Source organism: Ovis canadensis, chromosome 4, assembly GCF_042477335.2.
Source record: "Ovis canadensis isolate MfBH-ARS-UI-01 breed Bighorn chromosome 4, ARS-UI_OviCan_v2, whole genome shotgun sequence".
In the NCBI taxonomy this organism is placed as follows: Eukaryota; Metazoa; Chordata; class Mammalia; order Artiodactyla; family Bovidae; genus Ovis; species Ovis canadensis.
Genome location: NC_091248.1, coordinates 117,758,468 through 117,777,410, shown reverse-complemented (window position 1 = coordinate 117,777,410; position 18,943 = coordinate 117,758,468). Strand labels below are relative to the sequence as shown.

The window sequence follows — 18,943 nt, the reverse complement described above, 5'->3', positions numbered from 1 at the left end:
TAAGAGTCGGACACGACTGATCGACCACTTTCACTTTTCACTTTCATGCACTGGAGAAGGAAATGGCAACCCACTCCAGTGTTCTTGCCTGGAGAATCCCAGGACAGGGGAGCCTGGTGGGCTGCCATCTATGGGGTCACACAGAGTCGGACACGACTGAAGTGACTTAGCAGCAACTCCAGGGGATCTTCCCGACCCAGGGATCAGACTAGAGTCTCTTATGTCTCCTGCCTTGACAGACAAGTTCTTTACCACTAGCACCACCTGGGAAGTCCTGGGGCGCTTGTTGAAAATTGGCCTCTTTATCCCCTTATGAGATTCGGTAGGTCTAGGTGGAGTCCGCCAGGAATCTATATTTTTTTAACGGTATTTAGATTACTGGTCCCGGTGAAAATACACATTTTCAAGCTTATTAATCTCTCAGTCTTTATTGAGTTCGCAGAGTGGGAGTCGGGCCTCCAGAGTAGGTGTCCCCGCGACTTCTGCCTTGGGGGCGACCTCTCAGGTGCCCGCTCCTTCCCCAGATACTCAACTCTGCTCCTTTCCACAAGCAGGCCCGTTTTCTTTGGACCCGCTGATTTTACAGAGGTCCCAGGATTTCTACAGGCTTGGCCAACCGCTCTCCGCCCAAGCCATAACTCTCAAAAATCAGCACAGTCCAGAGCGCTAGAGGGAGAAACGGTTGGGGCCAGGGACAAGAAAAAGAAGAGTCTGAGCTCTGGGATCCCCCTTATGAGTCTGTTCCCAGCTCTGTCTTTCTGAGTAAAACCTCAGTCAGAAGGGAGCCTGAAGGGGCGTGGCCAACAGAACCATTGGCCATAGCCAATCCCAGCGGGGCCCTGGTTTGGGAGGAGGGAGTGGGTGTGGCGACAGGGAGGGGTGTGGCTTGGCAATTTAAGCGACTCCTCCGGACCAATCCCAACCCGGGAGGAGACGCTAATCCCCTACCTGGGCCCAGGTGCGTCCCGCTCGGCGTCTCTCCGCTCCTCTGCGCACAGGATGGAGGGGGCCCGGGCGGCGCGGGGGGCTTCAAGGGAAGACCGAGCCGGAGCCGAGTTAGAAATGGAGTCCTTGGGAAGCCAGGTCGCGGAGCTGGAGCAGCAGCAGGACTCCGCGGAGGAAAGGCGCCCCGAGAGTCCCGAGAACAGCTTGAGTCTGGCCCCCGCCAAAGAGGCGGCGGGCGCGGGCCAGGACCTGTCGGGCGGGAAGATGCTGCCCTCGCCTCGCCCCGCGCCCCTGCGATTACTGCCACCCAGCCTGGGCTATGGCGCCTTCCGCCGCCAGGCGTCGACCGGCCCGGAGCCGCCGTCTCCGGACCCCGTCGCGGCCGAGCAGCCCCGGGACGGCGAGATGCCTGAGACCGAGCTGATACCCAAGGCCGCGCCGGGTGAGCCAGCTCCGGGAGCCTGGACCCCGGTGGAACTACAGGTGGACGTGCGCGTGAAGTCTGTGGGCACGGCCGACGGCAGCCGCGCGCCCTCGCCGGCGCCCTCCACACGCTTCCTCACCGTCCCGGTGCCCGAGTCCCCGGGCTTCTCCCGCCACGCCTCCCCCGCGCACACGCTCCTGCGGCGGACCCAGTCCCCGGGAGGCACGTGGGGCCGCGACACGCCGCCGGCCGCCGCCGGGACTGAGCGCGGCCTCGACGCCGAGGGCTGCGCCAGACCGGCGGAGGGGCGCGCAGAGTCCCCGAGCTCCCCTGTGTGCCGCTGCCGCTGCCGGGAGGATGCCGTGCTCCTGCCCCACGCCGAGCTGGACGGCGACAAGAAGATGTCCCGGATCATAAAGCGCGTAGGTAAGCGCGCGGGCGCCGGGAGCAGCGCTGCCCGGTGGGGGTTGAGCCACCGGAGTGGAGGAATCCCCACCCGGTCCCTCTGGCTTAGAGCCAATAACTTTAAGGTCTACGTAATTATCATTCAAATTGTTGGTAGTAAAAAATAAAACCACTGTTCTCCCTCCCTGACCCTCCAAGAACTTTCGCGTTCCGTCTTAGTGTGCGCAGCATCTTTGAGAAGTAGGGGTGGAAGGAATTCCAGGCGCGAGGAAGGCTTTCAGGATCACGTGACGGTGGTGGCGACCGGATAGAACAACCTACTCCTGGCTCTGGCTGGCCGACCTCTCTAGGCCCAGAGTTCCTCTTTCCCTCCTATATATCAGGGATCACTTGGCCCCTAACACTCATCCATTCAGCAGCTACTGCGGGGGGACAACAGGCCAGACTGGGCGGGAGGGGTGGGGGGCGTGCCCCGCGGCGTGGGGGTTTTCGGGGAAGAAGAAAGATCCTAAATATAAAAATCCTGGACACGGAAGCAGAAGGGAGTGGTTGGTGAACTTGAGGGCATGGGAAAGCTTCCTTCAACTAAGAAGCTTAAGGAGTTGCGGGTGGTAGACTCCTTCTAGGTAGAAAGCCAACAGGAACAGGGACCCTGGGGAGCTAGATACAGACACATTGCTAACAGCTTGGCCAGCGAGTGGAAGGATGGGTCAGCTGGACAGGATGCAAATCCCGAGGGGCTCTATGACGGAGGTGGGGAGGTTGTTCTTGGACATGGTAGAGGTCAAGGACTCCGATCACTCAGGAACTTGTGCAGAGTTGGGTGGGAGCACACTTTATGCATGAGAAGAGTAGTCGATTTCTGGTGCTGCTGTAACAAACTGGCGCAAACAGAGGCTTAAAATGGCACTATTTTATTATCTTGCAGTTCTGTAAGTCTGAAATCTGATGTAGGCTCGGGGATCTAAAGTCCAGTTATCAACCCCTGTGATCCATTCTGGGGGCTTCAGGAGATGGTTGTTTCCTTGCCTTTTCTGGTTTCTAAGGGTGATCGAGTTCCTTAGCTCATGGTCCTCTGTATATTCCAAACCAGACAATGTCTGTTTGAAGCCTCCCACTGCCATCTTTGACTCTCCTGTCCTTCTGTCCTCCTCTTCCATTTATAAGGACCCTTGTGATTACATTGGACCCACCCAGAAATCCATCTCAAGGTCAGCAGATAAGAAACCTTAATCCCCACGTACCTGTAACCTAACATATTCCCAGGTCCCAGGGATTAAGACATGGACATCTTTGCTGCCGTGCTGTGTGCTCAACTGTGTCTGACTTGTAATCCCATGAACTGTAGCCTGCCAGGCTCCTCTGCCATGGAATTTTCCAGGCAAGAATACTGGAGTGGGTTGCCATTTCCTCCTCCAGAGGATCTTCCCGACCCAGGGATCAAAGCTACATCTTCCGCATTGGCAGGTGGATTCTTTACCAGCATCTTTAAGGGGACGTTATTCTGTCTACCAGAATGAGTCTATAGCTTTTTATCAGATTAATAATAGAAGTTGCTCAGTCATGTTTGGCTCTTTATGACCTGATGGACTGTAGCCTGCCAGGCTCCTCTGTCCATGGAATTCTCCAGGCAAGAACACTGGAGTGGGTTGCCATTCCCTTCTCCAGGGGATCTTCCTGACCCAGGGATTGAACCAGGGTCTTGTGTGTTGCAGGCAGATTCTTTACTGTTTGAAGGGTGGGGTAATAAGGAAATGACTAGAAAATGAGCTCTGACAGCACTGTGGAGGAAGGTTGGGACGGGCATGAGGTTGAAGGAAGGCAGATCTTAGGAGGTGACAGCAGTTGTTCAGCCAGAGACGATGAAGGCCTGATCTGTGGCAGGGGTAGGAGGGAGGGTTCAAGAGGCAGGATTAGTGAGCGAGGCCACTGTGCCCACGAAGATGCGCGAACAGGAGGAGTGGGGATACCTCCCAAGTTGCTTATCTGAGTAGCGGAGTGATGGATTCATTGGGTTATCCTTCCAGAGTGGAGAATGGGGAAAGAGGTGGGGAAGAAATAAGCAGGTGCGTTTGGGAGTTCCAGGCAGTGATGTCATTTAAAGTAAGAAGAGTCAAACGCCCTGGCAGTCCAGTGGTTAAGACTCCAAGCCCTGACTACAGGGGTCTCAGGTTCGATCCTTAATCTGGGAACTAAGATCCTGCACGCCATGCATCACCAAAGAACAAGAGGAAAAGGAGCCAGTCACAGACTGGGAAAGAAAAGTATAGGTGGTAGGAAGAGAATCAGGATACAAAGCAGCTGCAAAAGGAGAAAGTTTGAGGAAGATGTGGTCAGCAGTGTCCTGGGGAGAGGCAGACTTAGGGAGTGCTGCCACGCGGAGAAGGAAATGGCAACCCACTCCATTGTTCTTGCCTGGAGAATCCCAGGGACGGGGGAGCCTGGTGGGCTGCCATCTGTGGGGTTGCACAGAGTCGGACACGACTGAAGCGACTTAGCAGCAGCAGCCACGTGGGAACAGAGCTCTGGGCATGAGGCAAGGAACCTGGGGGCATGAGGATGAATTCTGAGGGTATAGGGGGAAGACAGCTGACAGAAAATACTGCGGAGTGCACACAGACACTGGTGCTTTGGGCTTGCTCTCTGGGAAGTGTGGGATCAGAGAACTTTAAGGTCCCCAGCACCTGGCTGAGGCTTGGTCTGAGGGAGGCTGCCTGGATGAGCAACTCTGCGTGTGGTTTCTGCCTGCTGTGGCCTTTACCAGAAGGGATCAAGCTAGTGACCTACCTCAACAACAAGGCACTTGAGGGCACAGGCTGGGGGACTTGCCCAGGCCCCCAGCACAGTAATGCTGCCACCCAGATGTTTCATGTCCCCTCCTTGTGAACCCGAGAGGCCACTGTGGAGAGAGTTAGGGGACATCACTGCTTTGTCTCTTCACTGCTTTCGGGGGCAACTGTCCCAAAGGTGCTGGCCCCATGTAAACTGAAAAATCAAAGACTCAGGGAGGGGCTTGCCTGGTGGCCCAGTGGCTAAGACTCCGAGCTCCAATGCAGGGAGCCTGGATTCAATCCCTGGTCAAGGAACTAGATCCCACATGCTGCAACTAAGACCTGGCACAAACTAATAAATATTAAAAAAAAAAAAGACTCAGGGAATGTTCTCAATGGCAGCATGCACCCCAGAAGAGAAGTCACTTTTTGCAGACAGCCTAAAACTGGAGGGACAGCTGGATCCTGGGATGGAGAATATGTCCCCTTAGGTGTTGGTTTAGAGTGACCTCATCTGGTCCCAAGGCTGGTAGGTGTCTCTATTCTGTGCTCCACGGGCCCTTGTGCTGCCCAGCTCAGGATCCCTCTTGTGAGTACCCTCAGGATTCCCAAGCCCCGCGGGGCATGGCTGGTGACAGCCTACATCTCACCAAATCTCCAACACCTGGCAGTGCTCTGTGAATCTATACTCAACGGATGGCACTAACTTCGGAGTGTGAGCACGTGCCAAGAACGCTTCCTCCCCAGCGCTGTCGGGGCAGGAGAGCCACAGCTGGATCTCAGTGGTTGTCTAACCAGCGGGTTAGACAACCATCACATCAGGGAGGAAACAGAGCCCTGACCCTGCCCTCCGGCAGTCCTTACTCTGGAGAAAACAAAAGGGCCTGGCAGTCTGCGATGGCATGGTGTGGGGAGGTGAGGGACATTCAGAGGAAGAATGTTCTGAGTGTCTGGAGGAAGTGGAGCTGAGAGAGTGGTGTCCAGCATGCTTGAGCTCAGCCGGAGGGACAGAAGCCACCGGCATCAGTGGCAGGAGCCCTCTGAGTCCTCTGGCAAGTTGTGTATTTGAAAGTGTGTATTTTAGTTTTTATGATGCCCCTCGGCTGCCCCAGGTGAATAAACTGTGAGTCCTCCCAAACTGGCTCTGCCCCAGCTGTGGGATTTGACTACAGGAGGAAGCAGGCCCTGTTTCAGTTGTGGGTTGGGAGAGGCAGTCAAAATATAGAGACTGGATGGCAATGGATGAGCCGCGAAGAAAAGCAGCACAGGGTGTGACATCAGAGATGTCAATACCAGATACAAAAAGGGAATCAGATGGTGGGTATACACAATGTATGTGGCTTTTTTTTTTTTTTAATGGAATTGTTCTTTTCAAAATAATGAAATATTTGCCACAGACTGACTTCTGCTGTTCTAGACTTTGGGAAATATGACTGATTTCTTAAGACCCTCACACCAATTATGCGGCATTCCTGACCCACATCCCCAAGATCTGGGTGGGTCCTGGGCCCCCTGCAGCACGATGTTTTTGCTCTGATTGATTTCACACCTGAGTTGTGGCCGAGGACCCATCCTGAGTGCTCAGTGACTTCAGATGCGCGTGCCTTTCTAGGTGGAAAGCTGCTTATAACTATCGATGTCTGTGAGCAAGCACTGACTGTTTTGTTCTCCAGGTGTTCCCCTTTGGTCTCCCCAGTTAGTCTGTCTACGGGGTACAAGGTGACCTCTGAACACATTCTATCTGAGTCCTTCCTCCCTCCTGGAGTGTCCCCTGTCTTCCTTTCCCCTCCGCAGCCTCTTTCCAGCCATCTAGTCCCCTGGTCCCTGAGCGGCTGACTGCTCACGTTTGTCTAGAGCTCTGCAGCCTGCAAAGCACTCTTTGCCTGATGCTTCATCAGTGGTCTCCAGTGACCTGGAGCAAGAGAGCAGAGGCAGGTGTGATTCCAACATTAAAATGGGAAAACACCAAGAACACTTGAGGGTCCCATGGAGTCAGGACTTAAACTTGAATCGGAGGGTCTGTTGAACTTTGAATCTAGCCCTGGGCCCTCTCTCCTGTGGAATTTTATCTCCTGGTATCTTTGTCCGTCCCGTTAGCAACCTGAGCGCAGGGACCTTGCCCCCTCCGTGTTGTTGGTGCCTTGCCTCTTGTGCACATCAGGAGCTCCATTAATGGTTGTTAGCCACTTAACTCTCTCACTTGAAGAGAATCTCTTGTCTCCTTGTTACTTAAGAAGTGGAATATCTTCTAGCAGTTTTCTCCCAAATATGAAGTTTGGACCTAAATTGAATGGTTTATCCTGGTGTTATGGGCCAAGGGGGTGGGTGCTGAGGTGGGTGTAATGCTCTTGTAGGATTCAGCATGGTCCTGAGTTGCGATGACATCCTAACCTGTGTCTCCTGGTGTTCCCCTCCCCCCCTCCCAGGGCTGCCCATGTACATGAGGTCCCTGCGCTGGGCCCTGGCAGTCATGGCCGTGCTCCTGGCGGTGTTGGCGATGGCCGTTGTGGCCTTGGCCTCGAAAACAGGTGTGGAACTTCTTCCCCACCCTCACCCCTCTCCTCCCCCTCCCCCACCCCTCTCCTCCCCTGCTCCACCGGCAGGATGTCTAGTCCTTCCAGCTTCTTTGTGAAGTTAGTAAAAGACATCCCCAGGGACTTCCCTGGCAATCCAGTGGTTAGGACTTCGCCTTCCAACGCAGGGAGTACAGGTTCAGTCTCTGGTTGGGCAGCTGAGCTCCCACGTGCCCCGTGGCCAAAAACCCCAAACATGAAACAGAAGTAATATTGTAACAAGTACAATAAAGACTTTTAAAAATGGTCCAAATCAAAAAAATCTTTTGAGAAAAAAAAAAAGAAGAAAAAGACACCCCCCTGGGCAGATGCACAAAGATAGGGGGCTCAGTGAGCAAAGGTAAGGGATTAGAATCCCTTCCCAGTGGATGCAGCTTGTGCATAAGCCTTCCCGGGACCTGCCCCACGCCCCGCCCCCCGTGCTCGCCCCGCCCCCCGTGCTCACCCCGCCCCCGTGCTTGCCCCGCCCCCCATGCTGGTTTCCCTCTCCCCTTCCAGGCTCTCCAGCTCCATGTCTCCGCACCTGCCCCCTGATATTTGAACATCCATACCAACCTTGAGCTCTGTACAGTTTACCCTGTGCTCACCTCCGCTCTCCGTGCTGCAGGGATCAGATGCCGACCATGCCCCCAGGGCTGGATGTGGTCCGAGGGGCACTGCTACTACCTCGCTGCCGAAGCCGAGGCCTGGGAGACCAGCCAGGCTTTCTGCTCAGCCCACCACGCTACCCTCCCCCTGCTGAGACACACCCAGGTGAGAAGGGGGGAGGTGGGCAGGGGAGGGGCATGAAAAGTACTGAAAGAAAGTATACTAATGGTTATCACTGGAGCCACAACTGATTATTACAAGTGATTATTTTTCTTCTTTCCAGCTTTTTGGAATGTTCTAGGTGTTCCACAAATAGTATGCTCTAGAAGTAGGGGGAAATGGTAGAGGAATGGTAGGCCAAGAGATCAGAATATAATGGTTTCTGCCAGACCCAGCCTGGCTGGGTCTGCAAAGTGAAGGCCAGTGGGAACTTGGTGGATCCCTAGAGAGTGCCTGGAGCTGATGGGGGGTGGAGGGTGAACTGGGCAAGGACTTAGCAGCCCATCTCCTGAGACTCACTCAGCGCAGCAAGTGTCATCAGAAAACTGGTGAAGCAAAAGGTCCCTGCCCTCCAGCCTCACATCAGACAGGTTTGGTCCACAATGACTTTGGAGGTCACCTGAACAAATGGCCTTCCTGTGACTGGGGTCCTCCAAGAGGGGAGATGGGCTGAACTACCCCAATCGCAAATGGATCTTAAATTCTTTTAAAACTTAGCACATAGGATCAATCATTTGTGACACAAGTATATATAATCAGAAAATACATCACAAAGTTTCAATAAGCTTTTTTCAAAAAGGAACTTCCAAAATGCCCCTTGCAAAAAGACCAAAGTGAAGACTTGGGTATCAAGCAGTTAAAATCCTGAATATGATGGTTGTGGACTTCTAGAATTCTCCTGAGTTCTGGACAAGGGCCAGAAGCTGCAGAAGGCACTGAGACAGGGGTGGGAAAGAGCAGCTGAGGACAGGCCGGCGGCTGGTAGAGGGGCTGGGCTGGCTGGCAAAGGCTGGGCTCACTAGTTGGGAGGCAGGGACCCCTGGGACACGCCAAAGTGCCAGTAGTACACAGAGCCCGACATAGCCACAGCTCCTCTTTCTCAAGAAGTTAAGAGGAAAGGAGAACATTTCAGTGCTTCACAGGTGGCACTAGTGGTAAAGAACTCGCCTGCCAATGCAGGATATACAAGATGCACAGATTTGATCCCTGGGTCAGGAAGATCCCCTGGAGGAGGGCATGGCAACCCACTCCAGTATTCTTGCTTGGAGAATCCCATGGACAGAGGAGCCTGGCAGGCTACAGTCCACAGGTTGCAGAGAGACATGACTGAGGCAACTTAGCTTGCACACATGTGCCATTAATCATTAGATTCACTAGCCACTGGTTTAAGATCGGCTAGGTTTCCCAGGGGTGAGGAAGTTCAGTTCAGTTCAGTTGCTCAGTCATGTCCGACTCTTTGTGACCCCGTGAACTGTAGCCCGCCAGGCTCCTATGTCCATGGGGATTCTCCAAGCAAGAATACTGGAGTGGGTTGCCATACCCTCCTCCAGGAGGTCTTCCCGACCCAGGAACCGAACCCAGGTCTCCTGAATGGCAGGCTGATTCTTTACCATCTGAGCCACCAGGGAAGCCCCCCAAATTTTTAGAATTTACTTTTATCTCTGCTGCTGCTGCTGCTAAGTCGCTTCAGTCATGTCTGACTCTGTGTGACCCCGTAGATAGCAGCCCACCAGGCTTCACCGTCCCTGGGATTCTCCAGGCAAGAACACTGGAGTGGGTTGCCATTTCCTTCTCCAATGCATGAAAGTGAAGTCGCTCAGTCGTGTCCGACTCTTTGCAACCCCGTGGACTGCAGCCTGCCAGGCTCCTCTATCCATGGGATTTTCCAGGCAAGAGTACTGGAGTGGGTTGCCATTGCCTTCTCTGACTTTTCTCTCTAAACAGTGCTTTTCCCACACCACAATTTTCGCTAACAATGGGAACAGGTTAGTGGAGTCTGAGCTGCAAGGAATGGAATGGGTGGAGCTGGGTGGGGAAGGCCCAGGGAGAGAGCCAGATGGCCTGGAGCTAAGACAGGGAAGGGTAGGATCACCTTGGCAACGCCAAGCATCAGATGAGGTCATGTATGTTGGGATCAGACACGAAGATTTACACACCACCCAGCAGACTGGAGACTCTTAATTTAATGAGTATATACTACACGCCCTTGGCTTTGTGGACATGATCTCAGGCCTCATTGCAAACATCTTCCCACTTTACAGAGGATCACACTGAAGCTCTGAAAAGTCAGGGAACTTGCCTAAGGTCAAGTAGCTTGCAAGTCACAGAACCAGAATTTGAGTAAGGGGTGGCCAGGCCCCATAGCGCTCCTCTGCAGTGATAGCCGCCTTCTCAGCACTGGAAGAAGCTCCAAGATCTGGTGATTAGGAGTGACTGTTCCCAGGAGGTCGGGGCTGGGCAGCAGGAGCCCATCTGCTGCAGCCACAGTTGTAAGATGCTTAGGGGTGCCCTGCCCTCGGACTCACAGCTCAAAGCCAGCCCAGGTTCCTTCTCATCCCCTCCAAAGCTCCCACCCAGCCCTGCCCCTGGGCCCCAGCCTGTGGAGTCCAGCCAGAGAGGAAATGAAATGCCCGGGAATGGCTGTGTGTGCCTTGTACAGTCTGGTCTTCTGGTCTTTGGGGTTTCAGAAGGGGTAAGGTTGTCACCCCTCAGGCTGGAATTTCTTTTAGGTTCCTCTCCCAGCTGTTGACCAGCTGATGTTCCTGAAAGGGGTGGGTGGAGGATGGGTCTGCACCAACACCTCTGGGTGCAGGGCTGGCCTCACAGCTTGCGTGTTACCTGTGGCCCTTGCTGGTTATTGGCAGGGATATGGGGGTTGGAGGGTTGCATTTTGTTGGGCCGGTCTGCTGTGTGCTGGGCTCTTACGGTCAATGATCAATAGGGCAGGCCCCCAGTCCTCACCAAGTTCACTGATACAGAAAACTGACGAGTTCAGTGTCTCACACCAAGCTCCAAACTATGAAGGTTGTAGTGATCCAGGGTAGGGGTTCAGTGCAGTGTCCCTACAGAAAGTCACCTTTAAACTGAGACCTGAAGGACAAATAGTGTCATCAAGGGGGCAGGCATCATTCTGTGCTTCCTTTCCGTGGGTTTTATTGTTTTGGTCATGCTGCACAGCCTGTTGGATCTTAGTTCCCCTACCAGGGCTTGAACCTGCACCCTCTGCAGTGAAAGTGCGGAGTCTTAACCGTAGGACCGCCAGGGAAGTCCCCGTGCTTGCTTCCTAATCCCCAGGGTCAAACATAGAACTTTTGTCTCTGTCATTCTGAACACTGGTGGAGAGGAACTAAGCCTATGTCAGATGTGTGCCAGGCCACTTCCTGTCATCACTAACGTGTGTGCTGCTCAGCGTGGTGAGCGCCATGGGCTTGCTGGCATGGTCTGCTTTTTCCCACTTGGCATGACTTCATATTTACATTTTCTTGCCTAACTGCGTCTTCGGTGTGCCTGTCATCTTTAAGAGAACTGTAATTTTCCATCATGTTGATATCCCATAATTTGCCTAGTTATTTCCTGACTGCTGAGCATTTGGGTGGTTTCCATTTTATCTTTATAAATAGCAGCAGGAAATTTTGAGAACGTTCATTTTCTCTTTCTGTTCTTGGATTTCTTCCCCAAAGTGGAATTACCCATCTGAGCAATAGGAACCATGATACCGCTCTGTGACATAGCACAATTTATGTTCTGCAAAGTCTGGGCTGGTATGGACAGCTGCCCCACCCCTCCACCTTCCAGTTCCCTACACCAGGGCTTAGGACATGGAAACATCTTTTTTTGAGTTGAAGATTTTTTTTAAATTGGAGGATAATTACTTTACAATGTTGTGTTGGTTTCTGCCATACTACAACGTGAGTCAGCCATAAATATACATATATCCCCTCCCTCTTGAGCCTCTTTTCCACTCTGCCCCCCTCAACATTTTTAAACACGGGTTTTTTGCTTTAATTCATTGCTAAAAACATGACATTGATGACAAATAGTTAATAGGAAAAAGCATCTCCAACAGCTCTCTGCACATCCTTGTTTTGGTTTTTGTTGTTCCTCGTGTGTCTGTGTCCAGGGGTATACAGTGTTTTTCATCCTTATAATCAGGCCACAACTTTAATTCAGCTTTTTCATGGACTCAAACCTCTCACATACTATAACTTTTCCCCATGTTGTCCCATGGATTTCATACTCACCCTTATTTTTAATGGTCTTTCTTTAAAACATTTTTATTATTATTGATTTTGGCTGCACTGGGTCTTCATCACGGAACACAAGCTCTGGAGCATGAGGGCTCTGTAGTTGCGGTTCTCAAGACTTAGTTGCTCCTTGGCACGTCAGATCTTGGTTCCGCGAACCAGGGATCAAACCCTCGTCCCCCCACATTGGAAGGTTCTTACCCACTGCACCCCAGGGAAGTCCCCTTTAGTGGTCTTAACAATACTTCCTGAGTGGATGTAATGTAGTTTATTCTTCTTGCTGGCTACTGTGGTGATGACCATCTGTTCCCTGACCACCTCTGCAGCCTCCCGCCCAGTGAGGCTGCTTGCTGTCTGTCACCTGGATTTCTCTGTAGGCTCCCAGCTTTCCCCATGCCTTTCACCATCTTCTCAGAGCTTCCTTGTTTTTCTGTCTGCTCAGTACCCATCGTGCATTGCTTGTGGGGATGGAGGATCACGTCCGTTCTCCCCTTGAAGGCTGAGAGGGGATCGCCCCCATTTGTGGTCCCCAGCCCTGAGCACAGTGCCTGTCAACCAGCAAGCGTCCAATACAGCTTCCCACTTCCTGGCATTTGGGGAGATGAGTCACGTCTCTGGCTTGGGGAGCTGGGAACTTGTGGAAGCTGGGGGGGGGGGATCGGACAGGGGAATGGAAGCCCAGGTGAGCTGTCCCAGTGACCCGAGAAGAATGACCCGCTGCTTTCCTTCCTCAGGATTTCCTGAGCAGACACCCGGTCACCAAGTACTCCTGGGTGGGAGCCCGACGAGGCCCCCAGGGCTGGCACTGGATCGACGGGACCCCCCTGCCACCCCAGCTGTGAGTGACTGTGGCTGGCCCCTCTGTCCCGTTTGCTAGTACTGGCCCCCTGTGTGACCAGCATGACATCACAGCAGCACCAGAGGGACCCGGAAGCCTTCCCCTTCACCTGTCCCCAGGTTGAGTCCTCTCTCACCCCCCGCCCCTTCTCCATCCCCCTCCTAGGATGGGTATCTCAGTTTCACTTAGTCCCCATCATGCCATCCTTTGTTTGGGTCCCCCATGCATTTGCCCAAGGACTGTCACCTTCTTCTCTGGATAAGGGGTGTGCCTCTCAGGTTTGGTGGTTTGCCCAGGGCCACCCAGCTGACACCTGGGGCAGGAGGGGGTGTGGCCTCCTGGCTCCTGCCCCAGGGCTCTTTCCCTGACCCCGGCTCCAGGCGGCGATCCCAGCAGTACACAGGCAGCAGCCGCACAGGCCAGGAGGGCCTGTCCTCCTGAAGGCCTCTCCATCCTCTCACCCTTCCCCAGGCTCCCAGAGGAAGACCAGGACCAGCCGGATCTCGAGTGCGGGTGCCTGGAGGGAGGCAAGCTGGTGGCTTCGGACTGTGCCTCTCCCAGACCCTGGGTCTGTGCCAAGGGCACCAAGTGACTTAGGTTTCTGCTGGCCCTGAGTCTGCTGGGGCGTTGTGGCTCCCCGGGGAGGCCAGGTTGAGAGCTGGGGCAGCCTCCTCCCTGGACCGGGTGCCCAGGTCTCTCCGCTCGGTGCTCAACAGTCCTGCCTCAGAGAACCAGGGAGCATGTCCCAGGGCAGGAAGATGGGGTCCACAGGAGAGGAGAGCTGCCACGGCCCCGAGGCTGAGCCCCCGCTGGATCTCCAGCTGCTGAAGTGCATTTGCTGTGACCTTGCGCTTTTTTTAAAAAAGCATTCTAAGCCTGTTTCTCCCTCGTTAAACCAGCCATTCCCCATTCTCACGTACCTGCTGCCTCACAGGCACGTGCCCTTTCCGAGAGGAACAGAGAGAACTCACAGGTGATCCCAGCCTCAGTTCTCCTCGAGCCCACAGAGGAGGCTATTTCATGCCCGGGATTTGGCAGCAATGATGTCATTGCTATAAAGACCCTTTCCAGGTGGTCAGACACACCCACGCACCCACAGCGTGGGGAGGATGGGGCAGGAGAAAGGGCCGCCCCAGAGGAGAGAGGAAGCAGGTCCCGTCCCTGCCCCGGGAGCAGGCAGAGAGTAAGGTTCTTTGTGCAGACCGGCATCGGCGGGTTGCTGGCGGGGCACCCACCCAGATGATGCCAGAGGCCGAGAGGATGTGGCGAGGACAGAGCCATCCAGGCAGGGGGAACCCAGGGAGCACCCCCTCTTGGTTGGTGAAGCTGCTGCAAAGCTTGGGGTCTGAGTGAGAAAAAGCAATCAGAAATGTGGGGAGGCAAGAGGCAGCGCTGGCTCTCATAGCCATGGGGACACAGCCTGGAGATGCTCCCCAGTTGAGGTTCAGTGAGGGGTCTTCGGGTTGAAGGGCATGGCAGCAAAGTGGGGGGAAGAGTGCGTGTGTTTGCACACGCACAAGGGCTCATTCAGTTGAGTCCGACTCTTTGAGGCCCCATGGACTATAGCCCACCAGGCTCCTCTGTCCATGGGATTCTTCAGGCAAGAATACTGGACTGAGGGGTGCCATTTCCTCCTCCGGGGGGATCTTCCCAACCCAGGGATTGAACCGACGTCTCTTGCACCTCCTGCATTGGTAGGCAGATTCTATAACACTAGCACTACCTGGGAGGCCCTTCTGGGCTGGAGAGGCTTCTCCAAAGGAAAGAAACTGCCTGCCCTGCTTATGGTGCCTATCAGGTGCAAACCAGCCTTCCTCTAAAGGCAGGCAGGCCCGGTGCCCACACTCCTCAGAGAAAGCTCTACTGGTCGAGTTAAACTAAGAACATGTACAGAGTGTGTGGCTGCCTGGGAGAAAGGGGTGAAGAGCCGTGAGAACACGCCTGATGATCAGTAAAAATCTTAGAAACACGCTGTATTTCTCATGACTTCCTTCCAACTACAAATTAGTCCAGAGCTTGATGACATGTCCTAGTTTAACTCTCTTCGGGGCCCTTCTCGGCAAACGTTCTGGCGTTGTCAGGCTGGTTTCATGTCAGTGTCAGGGTCATCACCGGCCTGGAGCCCTCTGGGCTCAGTGCCACTTAGGATCACCTGCGGTGCTTAAAGGACCCAGGTACCCAGGGTGGGTGGTGTGGTGCTGCGGTGTAGAAACCTGAGAATTTCTCGGCTTCAGTGGGTAAGCTGCTGCTGCTGCTGCTAAGTCGTGACAGTCGTGTCCGACTCTGTGCGACCCCATAGATGGCAACCCACCAGGCTCCGCCATCCCTGGGATTCTCCAGTCAAGAACACTGGAGTGGGTTACCATTTCCTTCTCCAATGCATGAAAGTGAAAAGTGAAAGTGAAGTCGCTCAGACGCGACCCCATGGACTGCATGGGATTTTCCAGGCAAGAGTACTAGAGTGGGGTGCCATTGCCTTCTCTGTCAGTGGGTAAGGAAGGAGAGTAAACAAGTGAAGTTTGATCTACTAAAGTAGGAAGCTCCTAGTTACTGTCCAAAGTTGGCAAACCAAGGAATAGCAGTGTACAATTATTTAGAATTATGGAGAAAGTCCTAGAAGAAATGGGCTTCCCTGGTGGTTCAGCTGGTAAAGAATCTGCCTGCAATGCAGGAGACCTGGGATCAATCCTGGGGTTGGGAAAATCCCCTGGAGAAGGGAAAGGCTACCCACTCCAACATTCTGGCCTGGAGAATTCCATGGACGTACAGTCCATGGGGTCACAAAGAGTCGGAAAGGACTGAGTGACTCTCACTTCACTAGATGAAATGGCAAAAATCATTTCAGATGGTCACCTTAAAACTATTTGATGGTGACAGATGTCATGAGAATACTTGTCTTGAGGCAAGGCAGTATTAACTGGACAAGGTGCCAGAGTATTTGAGGATGCTGGAATGGTCTGGATCTTGATGTGGGTGAGGTTAGGTGGATACATGTGTAAAGATTCATCAAGGTGTACACTTAAGGTTAAAAAGCTTAAATGTCTAAGGAACAGGAGTGAGATTACAAGGGGACTGATGTTTGTTCTTTTTTGTAAATATACATCCTTTAGTACTATTAACATAAAACCATATTCACTTAAAAAAAAAATACCGTGTTTGGGACTTCCAGCTTCCCCTTCGAGGGCTCAGGTACGATCTCTGGTTAGAGAACTAAGATCCCTCTTGCTGTACCATGCAGCCAAGAAATAAAATAATTAATTTAAAAAACCCATATTTGTGTACTACTTCAATAAAAAGAGAAATTGAAATGTTTAAAAGGTCGAAAAGATTCTGATGTGATTCTGGCTTGAGAACTACTGGTTTTAGAAAGGGTTCCTGTGACTGGAATGCCTTTTCTTACAACCTGTAATTCTCTCTTACATCAAGATACGTTTTCCCAAGTTTCAGCCTCACCTCACCTTCAGAGTGTGTGTTTCCCTTTCTACTAAATGGCAGCTGGAAAAGTCACACAGCAGGTTGGTCTGCATGGAATTCCTCTTGAGTAATTTTTCTAGGCTCTTTTCCCACCAGGCACTGCCAACTGCTATTGTTTGAAATCCACACTAGTAACGCTGCCACCAGCACCCACTTGTTTCTTGGAGCTTTGGAGAACAGCCTCTGACACAGGCTGGCCCAGCAGGTCACAGCAGCTCAGAGGCCACCTCGCTTGTGGAAGTCACCTATGTGCAGCACACACAACTCATCCTGAGATGGGCAGGGGGTGGGTACTGACTTCCAAGTCAGGTTTTTACCAGCTTTCCTGGTGAGACACACTGTCTAAAAGAGTCCATATTATCACCAGGAAAAGTATATTCATTGAGGTATAATTTGCAAAGAAGAAAATAACCTCATCTCAAGGGTACCTTTTGGGACTACCCTGGGTGGTCCAGTGGTTAAGAATCCACTGCAGGGAGCATGGGCTTGATCCCTGGTCAAGGAACTAAGATCCTGCAGGTCTTATGATGTGGCCAAAAATAAAAAATAAAGAGGGTACCTTCTGAAGACTGTAGGCACCCAAACCACTGCCAGTCAAGACATGGAGTAGTTCCAACACTCCAGGAAGTTCCCTCATGTCCATTTGTGGTCAGCGCTCTCTTTCCTGACCTCCAGCCCCAGGCAAACTGAAGTTTAGCTTGTTCTGGGATTTCACATAACAGAACTGTACATTATGTACTCTGTGTGTGTGCTTCTTTAGCAACAGCACAAGGTTTTAAAGACATGTTCAGGTTGCCACCTTTACTGATAGGAGTTCCTTTCTTTGTAGGGATAAGTCAGAATCTGTTTATCATCTCTCTAGTTGTCTGTCTCTAGTTTACGGCCATTATGAATACAACTATACATTTAAATATTAAGTCTGTGTGTGGAAAGAGGCTGGCAATTTTCTTGAATATCTAGGAGTAGGGTTACTGGGTTCTATGGTACAGGTGTGTGTTCAGGCAAAGGAATCATCCGGGATACTGGGCTTCTCCCTATAAGCTCCAACCTCCTACCGCCACCATGGAGCAGCCATGTGGTCTGGCAGTGACGCCAGTTTGCAGGTGGAGGTGAGCAGCGATAACCTGGGAGGCACCTGATACATCTAAGCCTAACGTACGCCGTGTGGTCCCAGCCCTCTGGCCAGTGTTTGGTTCAGGAGTCCAGACCAAAGTCAATTAGGGGTGTCATTAACTCTATCCACTTTGCTTGGTTTCCAAATGGGAACTTGACTCAATTGGGCCATAGACGTAAGCAAAGATGGCCTTGCTCTTTACAGACACAGGAGCAATGGTTTTGAAACGGTAGGTTATGATTGATCAAATCCATTTCACCTGTCTCCACTAATCAAGGACACTTGGGTGTCCTCTCAAACAGCAGGTAGCCAGAACAGTGTCTGCCTGGGTTATTTTCCAGGACCTTGGAGCCTCAGCTAAGCTGGTTAAGGCTGGATAGAACCACCCACCCTCCACCTCCGCCAGCGTTGAGTGGGTGCCCGCTCCCACAGCCTCCTTGTAGCTTCATTATACCTGTGCACAGCAGGATTCCTGCCCCTCTTTCCAGTCTCCTCTCCCCATCCCTCACCAGTCTGCCTCTTTGTCATCCTGTGCATACACTGAGCCCCTCCCTTTCCGGGAGTCAGATTCAAGATCTGTTTTCCCATCTCCTCTCTTGGCTGGAATAAACCCTTTCTTTGTCCCCAAACTCGGCATCTCAGCGTTTGGCTCTCTGTGCAATGTGGCAGGACGAAGCTGACTGGGTAACACGTTTGTGGAGCCAGGTAGGAGGGGAAGTACAGGTGGACTTTATGCTGGTTGGCCCTTGGCTGGTACTGAGAGCCAGAGGACGGGTCCAAGCAGCTGCCAGGTCCATTTGTTCCAGGACCTACCCCAAATCTCCCCTGCCAGGTGCCACCGATGTTCCATTTCACAGCAACTGGTTTGGAAGATGTCTTGTGGGTGAGTAACAGCATCAGAGAAATCCAGCCGTGCTTAAACCATCTGATAATCCTGACCAGGTCATGGGCTGGGGGCCCGTCTACCCAGAAGGATTCTGGCAGACAGTACAAAAGGTCACAGCTGCTGAGGTACCCTCTACCTGCGTTGGAGGCCAGGGGTTTTTGGTTGCTGATCTTGTTTGTTTGGGTCTTGTCTCTGTCCATCTTCATCTGATTGTTTCAGCTGTTCAGAACTGCCTGTTGGGGGGACTTCCCTGATGACTCAGTGGTAAAGAATCTGCCTGCCAATACAGGGGACACAGGTTCGAGCCCTGGCCTGGGAGGATCCCACATGCCGTGGAGCAATTAAGCCTGAGCACCCCAGAGCCTGCGCCCCCCAACTGGAGATGTCACCGCAATGAGAAGCCTGTGAACCACAACATACAGCAGTTCCCGCTCTCTGCAACTAGAGAAAGCCCATGCATGCACCAATGAAGACCCAGCCCAGCCAAAAATAAGTAAATAAGAAGAGTTGAGACTTGGGGATTGAGCTTGGTAATGGCAACAAGGACCGTTAGAAAGACTTCATTACTGGGACCACCTGGAAGCAAAGCCCCTTCAAAACGGGAAGTACTCAGTTCTCCCTTGCAGCCCTCTAGGCTGCATTTTCCAAAATTGAGAGACTTTCAGGTATGAATCCACGGAA

General features: G+C 52.7%; 1 protein-coding gene across 1 annotated transcript; it reads left to right on the top strand.

The window, feature by feature from the left end:
• Nucleotides 1-940: 940 nt before the first annotated feature.
• KLRG2 (killer cell lectin like receptor G2) lies at nucleotides 941-16,105 on the top strand. Its single transcript, XM_069588500.1, has 5 exons — nucleotides 941-1,795; nucleotides 6,972-7,073; nucleotides 7,726-7,871; nucleotides 12,685-12,788; nucleotides 13,260-16,105. The coding sequence occupies exons 1-5, from the start codon at nucleotides 1,000-1,002 to the stop codon at nucleotides 13,378-13,380; spliced, it is 1,269 nt and encodes a 422-aa protein (XP_069444601.1). The 5' UTR covers nucleotides 941-999; the 3' UTR covers nucleotides 13,381-16,105.
• Nucleotides 16,106-18,943: the final 2,838 nt, after the last annotated feature.

Bases quoted from the DNA above. Each gene is read 5' to 3' on its own strand.
- KLRG2 (XM_069588500.1), top strand. From the start codon at position 1,000: ATGGAGGGGGCCCGGGCGGCGCGGGGGGCTTCAAGGGAAGACCGAGCC. The intron at 1,796-6,971 runs GTAAGCGCGCGG...CCCCCCTCCCAG, and splicing joins CCGGATCATAAAGCGCGTAG to GGCTGCCCATGTACATGAGG. The intron at 12,789-13,259 runs GTGAGTGACTGT...ACCCTTCCCCAG, and splicing joins ACCCCCCTGCCACCCCAGCT to GCTCCCAGAGGAAGACCAGG.